We start from the raw sequence: 12,994 nt of genomic DNA, 5'->3' as shown, positions 1-12,994 counted from the left end.
CCCGTGGCTAGGAAGCTCTGTCTTGGAGGTGACATGTTGACACTGTCAATTTACCCGTTCGCTTGGTTTGAGCCTGTCCCATACGCAATTCATATGTCTGTACTGTAACACTCACCAAAGAATATCATAATGTTCACATTGTAACCTGAAATTGCAGAGCTGTAAATTTCGTCAACATATTATATTATTATAATATGTTGGTATGGTTTGGTAAAATTGCTTAGGTGATTAACTATAGAGACGTGCGCGCTTTGATTGGTCGAGTATTGTGTCATATCTCGTCACATCGCGCGAAGTGATTATTGTGGGGGCGCTGAATTTTAAAATGGCTGCCCCTCGTTTTGTCAATGTTTTCGGGGAAGTTATGAACGCCGTAAAAAATTTAATCGCGAAGACCACAAAAAATACTGGCGGAACAATTTTCAAAAGTAATATGTGAAGGTTTTGCTGATTTGATTAAATAACTCACCTAAAACTGCCTGTTTGATCTTGATATGAGTAATCAATACAGTTATAGCAAAATGTGCGCAATGTTTTTTTATTTTTGACAGAATTAAAAACAGAAGTAGAAAGCACCTGACTAATTATATTAAAGCGATTGTTCGTCTCAGGCTCAGTGAACATTGTAAATAATCCCCACGATTTCATCTCGAAGATTATTCAACAATATTCACTTCGCTATAGACGAATTATTATTAATTATTATGTTCGGAGGCTGACTTTCTATTTCTCCAAGTGATTATTGTCGTTTAATTATGACCCCTTGAACATCTTTGCTTCTGAATTCGGTCATCAATTCTCTTGCACGCACCCTGAATTCTAATATGCTGTTAAAAAAAGCCTACATAGCTCATCAGCCTTATTAGGGCTGTGCTTCTGCTTAAAGGCCGGAGTATCATGGTAACTTTTTAGGACGGCCTCCTGCCAAAAAACGTGTTTTCAAATTTCATTGGGTAGCGGTGTTACAAGAAGCAGCTCTCCCATACGTTTTTACTTAACTTTTAATTGAAGGATGGTTTGTTTCAGCCTCGAATAAATGGGGAACTGTTCGTTTGCATATTAACGAGTTCTAATAAAAAGAATAAGGTGAATGAAAGCGCTAACGGTGCATCTGAGAACTGATTACAAGATTCTCACTTTTTTGCGGTTACTTTTATCTAATTTTAGAAAAACACTGAGTATTCCATCATTTTTAATAGACTCCAAAAAAGTATTTTTATTCAAGGACGGAAGATAGTCGAAAACTGCGGCTGAGTGTTATTTTCACTCGGTGACATTGAATATTCAATAAAGAAGTCGTTTAAATTAAAAAAATATATATCATATTACGCGAAGTCCCGATTGTTAGACTCTCCGCCCTTTGGTTTGATAAGTTGACCAACCTCTTAAAAGAATTCACCGAGATGTTTTCTTTGTACAAAAGTTCTTTATTTCTCATCATAGTCATTATACTTCTGCATTGCGAAATGGTGTTAGACTTATGCCCTGTTCACACCAATTTAAACAAGTTTCATTAAACGTAGTTTTTTTAAACATGGTTTTATAAAACATGTGTTGCTCAAGAACCGTTCACACTGCAGACTGGGTTAGGTATTACGCAGCCTCGTTTTGATATTAATTGTTGCCAACAAAATTAAAGACGCAATAAAAATGGCGGTCAGTTTAAATCACAATATCCTGCTGTTGTTGACGCAGTCACGGCTGAGGGAAAACCTCAGAATTACACAAAACCGACAGAGAAACGCAGAGAGACGGTTTAATCGCTATGTCCGTCGGAGACGTCTCGTTTCATCATTGTTTTTCCGTTTTTTGCTTCGATTTCTTCTCCAACATCTTCCTGTTCGCCGTATTTGGCTAAAACCCCGGTCGCAGATATTTTGGGAAGAGACTTGCCAAGATTGGGAAGAAAAGGACTGGAATGAGAATTTTCGCATGTCTAAAGAAGCATTTAATCGCCTTTGCCGAGAACTTTCGCCACATATCTCTAAAAGGGACACCAATTACAGGAAAGCCATTACAGTGCGTCATCGAGTTGCCATAACATTATATTGGCTTGCGGACACGGCTCACTTTCGAACGATCGGAAATCTATTTGGTGTCGGAAAATCCACTGTTTGTGGTATTGTGCGACAGGTATGCGAGGTGATAGTGAACGTTCTTCTTCCCAATTATATAAACGTTCCCCAAAATCAACATGAAGTCCAAGAAAAAATTGAAGGTTTTAAAAGTCGCGCGGGTTTTCCCCAGGTGGTTGCAGCAGTCGATGGTTGCCATGTCCCAGTCATTGGACCTCGGCAAAGTCCAGATGATTATGTTAGCAGGAAGGGATTCCACTCATAAATCCTTCAGGGGCTAGTAGATTGTAATTATCTATTTCTTGATATATGTGTTGGATGGCCGGGTAAAGTACACGACGCACGTGTCTTCAAGAACTCTTCATTGTTTGCCTTGTGTTGTGCCAGAGCTTTTCTTCCGCTCGACATGTCGGTGATGATATCTGGTGTACAAGTTCCTCCCCTGATATTAGGTGACTCAGCTTATGCTCTCAGCAATTGGCTGATGAAACCATATATTGATTGTGGAAATCTGACCCCGGAGGAACGCAGTTTCAACATGTAACGATAGGATTTTTAGTTATCGAGTTCTTTCATGCTTGCGCTTAAAAAATACAGTATTCAACGTAGAAAGCTTAGTTCAGCAAAGCGTAAACACTACCAGTTCTCCTTCAGTCACCCGTAAACAGTTGTTATTAGTGTTAAACTGTAACAGCCACCTGTCATGTCCTTTTGTGTAACTGTTATCCACCGGAACTCTTTAAAAGTAATTAGTGTTGTAAAAGGCGAAATTCCTGCTTAGCCAATAGTATAGTAGATTACATGATTCCTTTAGATTATTCATGGCATTACGTTATCCATGTACGTTAGGCTTAAATAGGACTGTTCTGTAAAGCTTAAGGGAAGAGAAGGAGGAGAAGAGAGGAGAAAAGAGGAGAGAGAAGAGAGGAGAAGAGAGGAGAAGAGAAGAGAAAGAAGAGCAGGGTCGAACCAGCCCTGGCCAGGTCCGTTCTGGTCAAAATTGTAGTAGAGCTTGCAGAATAAATCTACGTTGGAACCAACCCTGTTGTTGTTAGTCATTCTCTCAAGGATAGTCAGCAGCCGTAATAGATTCTGGTTACCTTCCCGCAGCCAGCGAGTGCCCCCAAGGAAAGCCTTTACCCAGAAAGAGTTTTTAAGAGTTGTCCCCGTCCGTCCGTTCATTTGTGAAGGCAAAACCCTGTTTTCACAAACATAAAACACAGCACGACTAGAGTAGTTGTTGAAAATGCCTTTGGTCGATTGAAGGGAAGGTTCAGAAGCATTGGGAAGAGACTGGACTTAAAAGTTGAAAATGCCTGCAATGTCATCGCAGCGTGTTGTGTTTTACATAATTATTGTGAGATGCGAAACTAGTCTTTTGATGACCAATGGCTCAATGATATTCACATTCATGCTGGAGTTTTTCCAGGTGATCCAAACCAAAGGCAGAGCACAAATGCTGTTGCAATAAGAGATGCAATTAAAAGAGTCTTAATATAAATATTCATTGTCACATGCATCACTTGAACATGAGTGTTCAACATAAGCATCTCTCACAGGCAAATAATCCATCAAAGAGTTTGCATCTCTAGCTCAAAAAAGTCGTTTATATGAATAATTTCTCCCTTTAAGCTTTATTGTATACAGTGCAAATAGTTTCATAAATAATGGGAGAGTCAAGGTCTTTTGAAGGACACTCCTCTAAGAGGGTCAAGCAGTGTTCCATTTGTAATTACAGTTGTATAAATGAGATTTGAAAAGTAAATTGTCAATTGTGTAAATTAAAATTACTGATGGCAAACTTTGATTGTCTGTGGTATTCTTTGAAACCCCCACATTTTTTTTGAACATTTCAAAACCTGGACACCATCTGAGAACAATTAAAGATGCAGTCATTGCAAGTTTGCCATTTCACATGTGAAATAAACATATTAGCACTGAAATTATGCTAAAAAATTAGGGAGTAGTTTGAAACCCATGGTGTGACATATGCCAATTTAGCCATGCATACTACATGTTCACATAAAATACTAATTTGAGTGCAAGACTTGCATCTTCCTCTCTGAGTATTAGATGTAGGCATAAAGAAGGAGGGGGACAATCTCAGCTTTTCGATCGAAGTGTTCAGTTCGAATAGCAAGGAGATCTACTCACTCAGTGACATGGCCTCAGCTGGCATTAATGTCAGCAAAACTAATTTAATTCACTAACTTTTTGCTCTTGTTCCATTGCAAGTGACTGTGTAATTATACACCACAATTTTTTGGTTAGTCCCTTACAAGAAAGAGTAATTAAGCAAACAAACACACAGAGCTCTCTGTTGTAAATTTATCAAGGAGACTTAAAAATACATCATTCATATGACCCCCTCTCTCTGAACAACTGATGGAACCTCAGAAACAAATTTCATCATTTTAAAGGTGGATCAAAACTTTATTTCAAATATTAAATCAATTTTTCCAAAAGATCCTAACCACTGTGCACAAAAATATTCATTTATTTCATTAATTTTCTGGAGCATTTTTTAAATACTCTGGGCCAGGCCGTTCAAAGGTGGCTTAACTTAACCCAGGGTTAGTGTGAAATTTGATTTCAAATATGAAAATTTAAAAAGGAATCCATTTTCTTTTTTTTTTTGTCTAAAATTTGATGATTAGATGGTCTAAAAGGAATAGAGAAAATTATCCCAAAAAAGACTCCTGAATAAAGAAATGAAGAAGCTGAATCAAAATTTAACCCTGGGTTAGTGTTAATCGGCCTCTGAACAACTAGGCTCTGCCGGAAAATTAAAAATAACACTTAAAGGAAAAAAACGATTTTTATTTCCTCAAAGAAAAAAAAAAAGCATATTCAATTGAAGACAACTATAGAAGACAATTAGTTCAAGTAAAGAAAAGTTAATCAGAGCATGTCAACATCAATGATCTAATCGGTAAGTTCAATATAGTTTTCTTTTTTTTCTTGCACCTTCTCCAACGACTGGGAATCGGCCATTAGATTTCGTGAAACATCGTTCAACTTACAGCATAAATAAAGCCGAAAACTAAACCAACTGAAACTGTCGCAGGTACGATCGCAAATTAAATTGTTGAAGACACGTACTTTTTATTTTCGAAGTACCTGCGCCAATTTCAGCAGAAAATCCTGGTCTTCCTTCCTTCTTCTCTCCTCCCTTTCTTCTTCTCGTCTTTCACAAGCCTCCTTTGCGGCAAGAAAACTCCTATCAGCAGCTTGTTGATAGGAAACAAATGCCTCGAACGCCTTGTCAATTTGTGTTAAGGCATCCGTCGTTGACACCTTCCGCTTCTTCGTAGCGGGTTTGAAAAATGGCTTGCCAGCATCTGTTGTTCTTTCTGTGAAGGAATACAAGAAATCTTTAAAGGCAGAAGTTAAAGTTTGAGCCAATACTTATCTCAATATTTTTGTTCAACTCCACTCATCTTGGAAGTAAAATTATCAAGAAATTTTGTTAGAGATTACAGACAACGTAGGCGCCGATATTGAAATATTTTCTTGGCTTATTGTTTGACCCTCCAATCAGCGAAAGCTTTCAAAGCTCACCTGTCAAACATTCACCCTTGTTTGGTTGAGGAAATTTGCCGGCTGTTTTGTTGCTGCTGCCGACGCTGGTGCCGCCCCTGAAGGAAGGCAACTCTTCGTTTGGTTCATCGTTCTTAATTTTTTCATTGTCTTCTTCTTCGTTGTCCGCCTCAATGATAATTTTTGAAGAATTTACCACAACCTTCGGTTTGGTACATGGTTTTTTTTGAGAGAAATTCATCGACTTCGTCGAAAAACGCCGGCTTCCTCTTTGGAGTCCCGTTTCCGGTCTTATCACATTCGTCTTTGTAGGAGCGATACGCACTTACTAATGTGTGTACTCTTGTTTTGCAGGCATCTTCATCACGGTCTTCGTAGCCTGCCGCTCGAATAAAATCACTTATTTCTTGCCATATAGGCCTCTTTCTGGTACAAGATATTAACTTCATTTGTATATTTTCGTCCCCCCACTTCTGTAGTAACAATAACGTTTCCTGGTTTTCCTAATTCCTTCCGCGGGTTTTTTTGGCAACCGCCATCTTTAATGTGTTTAGTTAAACACGAAAGTTAAACAACCTCATTTAGGTAGTTTTATTAAACACGGTTTTAAACATGTTTGGCTACACGCACCCGCGGTGTGAACAGGTAGTTTAATAAAACCAGTTTAGTAAAACAAGATTTAAACATGTTTAAGCTTTGGTGTGAACGGGGTATTAGACTTCGAATGATTTTAGATAGGATAAATTTCACTAGTGCTTCCTTTCATATTTTCAGCTGCATGAAAAAAAAAATCAATCATTAAACTAAAACTGAAATTGAAGTTTTCGGACAGACAAGTAAATATCGCCTTAAGGGTGGCTTTTGAGTGGTTAGTTAATGCTTTATTTGTTTTTTGATAAATGTTAGTAATGATACTTAGTTGTTTACCTTTAACGTAAACGTTCCTATTAGTTATTCTCTATAAACCGCACTCAAGTTAATAATTGCTAGAAGACGTGAAAAAAATAAACTTATTTGACTGTAGCATTCCAGAAAGAGTGCATGTTATCCGATTTGTATCAGTGATATGGAATTTTTCAATTCCATTGCCAACCAAACTTTCTGTTAACTTGCAGGGATATATTGAATAGATGTTGCATTCAATAGTTGCATGTGGATATAGTGATCCTCATAAAAAAAACTTCCATAATTGTTGATGGTTTTAAATGGAATTTATTTTTCAAAAGACTTAATAACAAAAATTTATTTTTTAATCAGTTTGGCGGAACAAAATAGTACGGAGAGGATGGTCAATGTATCACCGCTTAAAAACATCAGTGAACACAAAAAATTTGATCTAAACCCTCGTTTATTTCAATCTTTATGACAGTAGTGAGAAGACTTTCCATGATTTAAGTTTGCGTACATTTGAAACGTTGCAGTAGACCTGCAAAGTTCCTTGTACCTTTTTAGTTTGGTATGTTTACCTCCCCTTAAGCCATTTTTTTATTTGGAATGTGTTCAGTTGAGACTATGATCTTTTCACTGAACCAAGATATACCCCATTGCCTTAATGTGTTTATCTCCGTTATCCGCAGAGTTTGTAGCCTCATTGCCACATGTGTTGGAATCATCCTGGTGTCCCCCGGTGCCGAACCCAATTCTGGAATCGAAGCTAAGGCAATCGTTTTCTTGATCGGCCACATAGCCAATTCTTGCCTTCGAAAAACTCTTGTTATCGCCAACAACATTGAATCCCTCTCTGTAGCAGAAGAGCTGTAGGGAAGCCTCAGGGCCAATCAGTTTCTTCCACGCTCCACGACTCACTTTGGTTTTGCGGTACTTGTCATCCCCAATGAGGGCATACAGCGACCTCGCCTTCTCGTTCAGAACAAGGAACCTGGTCGTGGGCTGTCCCTTTATTTTCATTATGAGACAGATCTTGGTGAAGGGTGTATTCCAGTAGGTGGGTAGCTTGGACTCGTTATCGTCCAAGCCAGTTTCTCCTTCTGGAATGCCGTACTCCTTTTTGTTGGTCCAGAAAGGTGAGTCGTAATGGAACGTTCGCTTCAAAATGTCATGCAAACAGCCAAAATTAATGGTGAGAATATGTGAATGATGTATCGAAAGACTTGTGTTCTCACTCGGTAAAACAATCAAAATTGGTGTCTGCCTTTTATATCTCTTTAATTTTAGACAGTCAGGAAATTTCCTCTATCTTAAATCCTTATAAAAACTGCCGCAATGAAAGGAAATAAATCGTTCTGAAATAAATATTAACACAGCTGCGAGTCTCAATCGTCAATCTTTCAAGAATCTAACACCAAACACGATGAAATCATATTCAACCGGTCTCTCCATCATCGCTGCGTCGAATGAATTTTTTTTTTTAATTTGGCGACATGTTTTTTCCTACTTTGAGATCAGCACACAAATATGTTTTAATTTCAGTTGATTCAAGTCACGATGTTTCGATTCATTTAAATCAAAGGTACCTTTGTCCCGTCAATCTTCATAACCAGCGTCCATCCACCACTCCCACATTCACCAAGACCAACGCCATCCATGTTACAGTAAACAGGCAGCTCTCCAGAATCCATTTGGAGCATGTATGCCTTGTTTTCGCTTGGCCTACAAAACGACGTCGAAACTCACATGGTTTTAAATGGTTTAACTTTTTTATAACTTGATCGGTTACGTTAGCAAGGGGAGAAAATTGTTCATTCTAACATATAATTTCTGCTACTTACTTGTCTTTGTCGTAGATTTCTTTGCACGACTTTGGTCCTGGCTCACAACCTGAGCAAAATTACAAAAAAGAAACCAGTAAAGGTTTTTTTAAACGCACATATTAAAGGCGTATACTATTTCTAAAGAGCGGTTTAAAGAGCTAGATGGCTGGGCGTATAGAAAAAAGAAGCTAAAACGCTTTTGAACCTGTAGAACCCAGATCTGAACAGTCCAGCTCTTCAATCTTGTTGACGAGATCTTCTAGCTTCTGGTCTGCTTCCCTGCAAAATTTTCTGCCTGCATTTGCAAAAATAGTTAGGCAAACGAGAACAAGAACTCCGCCAAATTTCATGACTGCCGTTGATATAAGAATTTCAAACGTTCGACAAAGGTTATCGCGAGAGCGCACTATGAAAAGCTAGCACAGTCTTCACTCTTTTTAAAGCATTCAGGTGTCATGAAAGATTCACTTAATCTTCTCCCTATTAAATTCATAAGTTTCTTTAATCCCCTGTAGGAGATTTCAAATCTCAATCAATTTCTGTTCAAGACGTGTTTCATGGTGTTATTGATTAAGCATAGCAAGAAAAACAGGTTATCGAGTTTGAGGAATAAGATACAATAACCATAGATACGGACATTCGTTATAGGGGACATATCACAATTTTCATAACAATTACGACACTTGGCAAGTTCAATATTTTTTTTTTAAATCAACATCACCATTGTCACGACTTTCTCAAACTACAAGCTTCCTTCAGTACTTAACTCAAGTTCACTGCGCTTCATATATGTACACGTAGATATGTTCACAATGATCACTCTTAAGAGTCAAATAACTTAATTAATTGCAGTAGTACAATATATAAAGAATAGGATACGTGATGTGTTTTGCAATGCTTAAAACGAGGGTTCAACGACCTTTCCGCGCGGGATATCCACAAATAGAATTAAATCAGAATTTCGTTGTTAAAGTGAAAGCAAAATAGCCATAGATACACACGTTTCTCTAACGAAAAAATTTACTCGCACCCTGAATATTAACTATCAAGAAATCGGTAAAGAATATATACCCTATAAGATAACTTAACTTGGTCACTTTCATTAAATGTATTTGTAATAGCATTTTTAAAACTATACACAACGATAGATCGTGGGCCTGATAATAACTCTACCGCCTTTTCTCGTGTTTTATCCGTAAGAAATAGCTAACCGACGTAACTAGCGAAATAACCCACAGATTGAAAGTTTTTTTCTGATGGTATAAAACATCGCCTCTGCGTCATCGTAGAGAGCCCTAGATTGACGTTGAACTCGGAGGGAACCACTCTGAGATAAGAAGGAGTGAATTTCAGATGTTTGAGCAGGTGTGCAAACCACCAGATAGTAGGGATTTTAAGGGTTAGTAAAGAAGAGATATTTGCGATTAGTCAGTCAGTCGCTTTGCTATGCTTTGGATCGGGTTTTTAATTCAACCCTCCAATTATCCCAGGAACATTGGAGTAATTGTCGACAATAGGGAGTTAAAGAAAACCACAACGGCAAAGGCAACGGGAATGTCCCTAAACAAAAGGTTTAATGAGCAGAATAGAATTTCTTTGCGTTCTCTGCAAAACAACAACGTGAAATGACCAAACTTTGCGTTTTCTAGAGAACGTGAACGACGACGGCCACTTTTTAAATTTCTATTTTTTACTTAAAACTGAGTTCCATATTCAGTTTCGAGACAGTTTTGACAGTGAGAAACAAACTAAATTACTTTATAGTACCGCGAGATTCGTAAATGAAGGTTCACTTTTTAACCGACGTTTTCCACGGCGTCGCCGTCGTCGTTTCTTAAATTCCCTAATACTATGTCCATAATACCTCAAGGGGTTTCATTGTGTTATGCTGCTTTTAATCGTTTACGTAACATCACTTGCATTAGGAAGTACCCATCCGCCACGACTACAACAATTTTTATAAAAGAATTTGATAACTGTAACTCTCTTCTGTTTGGTGTTCCAGAGCACGGTCTTAGGAAATGCCAATGTTTTCGAAACGCTGATACTCGTATAAAATCTGATTCTTGAATCTATGATCACGAAATGCCGATCCTTATTACACTTCTCTGGCTAGCTTTTGCTAAACCCATCAAATTCAAGATACACTTTTATATTTAAGGCCTATGAATCTCTAAGTTATTTTTAAGTTTCCCCTCAGATACGTACCGGAAGCCTTCAATCATCATCTCCCCCTAGTTGAAATGGTGTATTACAATTTTAACCTTTAATCGTAGGGAGCAAGATCCCAGCTGTTGCTGCTCCAGAAAAATGAAGCAATTCATCTGAGTTTAAATTTATGATTATGTTCTAATATTTATCCTTTTAGATAAAAGACAAATCTTTTTAAGTTTGCTTTTAATTTTGATCAGGTAGTTATCGCTTTGTCTTTTCATCAGTCGTTATCGCTCTAAAAAAGTAAATTTTAAATAAAATGATAATTATGTACGTGTCTCCCAAGAGGAATAGAGCTCTCTATAATCCACCATTAATTTTCGCTTACGTCACGTGTTACAAATCACCGGACAATTATCACGCTTTAAGCCACGTTAACATCGATATTTGTCCTTCGATTATTTCCATCAAAAAGAAACAAAGCCAACGGATAAGGCCAGCTCAAGAGTTTCCCTTCGTCATCTTTATTACTCCACGTGGAAGAAAAATGAACTCGTTTGGTTGATTCCAGTGACAGCGACAGTAAAAAGCTGATCTCAAATGCTGCTTCTCGCGAGAAACGAAAACTGATGGCAAGGTCATAAAATAATTAAACCCGTTTACAGCTTGAGATTGTCCTCGAAACTTCACATTTGCCCTCGAAGCTTCGGTTCTCAGCCAAATATTCATTTCTCGGACAATATCTCAGCCGTGCCTATTATCAACCGATGTACCAGCCGCCTGAGGGGGTTTACTTACTAAATATACCGAGTATAAAATTACTAGATAATCAAGAAAGATTTTTAGGATTCATAGCGAACTTTGGACATAGGCACTTAAGTATTGAACTCGACAAATGGTTTGTACAAAAATTGGCAATCCAGTTTGCTGAAGTAAATATCGCTAATGTTTTTACGTGGGAATACATGAAACGCGAGGATACACTCCGGAAAGCAACATGATATCAATGATACACTGTGCGTGCAAATTGACGAAAGTTTGTCGGTGAACCTTAAAGATGATGCTCTACTAGGTAACGTTTATGTGACGTGAACAGAAAATCTTCTTACGTATCATAAGATATTTCTAGAGAGGGAAGCTTACTGAAAATTTTTGTTTCAATTTTGACAAATTGTGTAACTGAGGGGAAGGACGGTGTATCAGCAATAGATAGTTCAGATTCACTTCTCCTGACTTTAGAAAGATAGAAGACGATCTAAAATCATTCACACTCTTTTTTTATGCAATGAATGCCAAACCTCGCTTCAATTGCTATGGAAACTGTTAATAGTGGCTAATTTACATTATCAACTTAGATAATAAAACCCGGCTGATTATCTTCATATGCCAGATATCAGTTCGATATCGTTCCAATGGCTTATCAATCATGTCGCTGAGAGAACTGGAGAATAAGGCAAGTTGACCTGAATTGGTGGTTAAAACTTTCTTCCAGCGAAAGTGCAAGCAGTCATCAGACTTCTGTGCTTGACACGTACAACGTTGAAATTAAAATTTTACATAGTAGTGGTAATATAACTGAAACCCCGGTCGAAATAATCTAATATGTATGATGAAGGGAATAAGTTTTTAAAAAGACTGTGGTACTGCGCCGATACGGAATTAGAAGATGATTTGATTTTATCAACTGCGTTGATAACGTAAATTAGCCGGCCACTGTTAAGAGTTTCCGAAGCTGTCGTTTCGAGCGGTAACCCTTCGTCAGAGCAAATATATAAATATATGGTGGACACGAACGTTACTTAATAACCGCTCAAACCATTATTGCTGATTCAGTTCAACCAAGATGTCTACGTTGCAAACTTTCCAGGGAAGCTGATGAAATCAAACGATATGAAATGTAATAATGCATTATCATGATTTAGAAAGATTTGCAGCAAAGATTCATCCAGTTGTTAATAAAAAGCATCCAAAAAAGTTTATTTGTATTCTTTAGTTATATTATTTTAACATCAAATCTGATGACAGGGATAATTTGGGGAAGACCCGAACGTCGGGGGTAGCAAAGGACTCTACCTATTTGAATATACCGAACAGTTCAGGAAGGTTTATACAAACATATCAGATTCTATTTAAAATCTCTCTTGTCATTACTAGGCATGATACATACAGCTCGACGTATTAAGATAAACTATTACATCATATTCTATTTATGATATGTCTTAGCATGACTAAGCATGGCAAATTTACAGTAATGCACGAATATTCCTGATTAGCAGAAAATGAAGCACGGTCATTGAATTTCTGGCCTTCTGATTGGCTGAACGGAGCCATGTTATGAGCTGGTAACCTAGTTCCGACAAATACGGTCAATGAATTCGTCAACAAAGTGATAAAAAATTTGGAGAGCGAGCCATGAAGCAATGGCGGAAAAAAAATCAGGTTGGATGAGAGCTTACCATTAAATAAGTTACAGAAGTAAAAGAAAATGCGACTCCCATATCCACCAAAAAAATT

The 12,994-nt window shown here is 37.6% G+C and overlaps 2 protein-coding genes and 1 pseudogene across 2 annotated transcripts; 1 reads left to right on the top strand and 2 right to left on the bottom strand.

Moving 5' to 3' along the window:
* The first annotated feature begins 1,650 nt into the window (after positions 1–1,650).
* Positions 1,651–2,340, top strand: LOC131792444 (putative nuclease HARBI1). The gene has a single exon (XM_059109809.2). It carries the CDS (start codon positions 1,651–1,653, stop codon positions 2,338–2,340), a length of 690 nt encoding a protein of 229 aa, XP_058965792.2.
* A 2,840-nt stretch (positions 2,341–5,180) lies between these two features.
* On the bottom strand, positions 5,181–6,302 carry LOC136282491 (uncharacterized; annotated as a pseudogene).
* A 665-nt stretch (positions 6,303–6,967) lies between these two features.
* LOC131770725 (uncharacterized skeletal organic matrix protein 5-like) lies at positions 6,968–9,407 on the bottom strand. The gene is made up of 4 exons (XM_059086440.2): positions 8,532–9,407; positions 8,345–8,393; positions 8,090–8,225; positions 6,968–7,661 (listed from the first exon to the last, which is right to left on the bottom strand). Exons 1-4 carry the CDS (start codon positions 8,674–8,676, stop codon positions 7,137–7,139), a joined length of 855 nt encoding a protein of 284 aa, XP_058942423.2. The 5' UTR covers positions 8,677–9,407; the 3' UTR covers positions 6,968–7,136.
* Positions 9,408–12,994: the final 3,587 nt, after the last annotated feature.

This window comes from Pocillopora verrucosa, chromosome 7, assembly GCF_036669915.1.
Source record: "Pocillopora verrucosa isolate sample1 chromosome 7, ASM3666991v2, whole genome shotgun sequence".
Lineage (NCBI taxonomy): Eukaryota > Metazoa > Cnidaria > Anthozoa > Scleractinia > Pocilloporidae > Pocillopora > Pocillopora verrucosa.
This window is presented reverse-complemented; position numbering and strand designations above follow the sequence as displayed.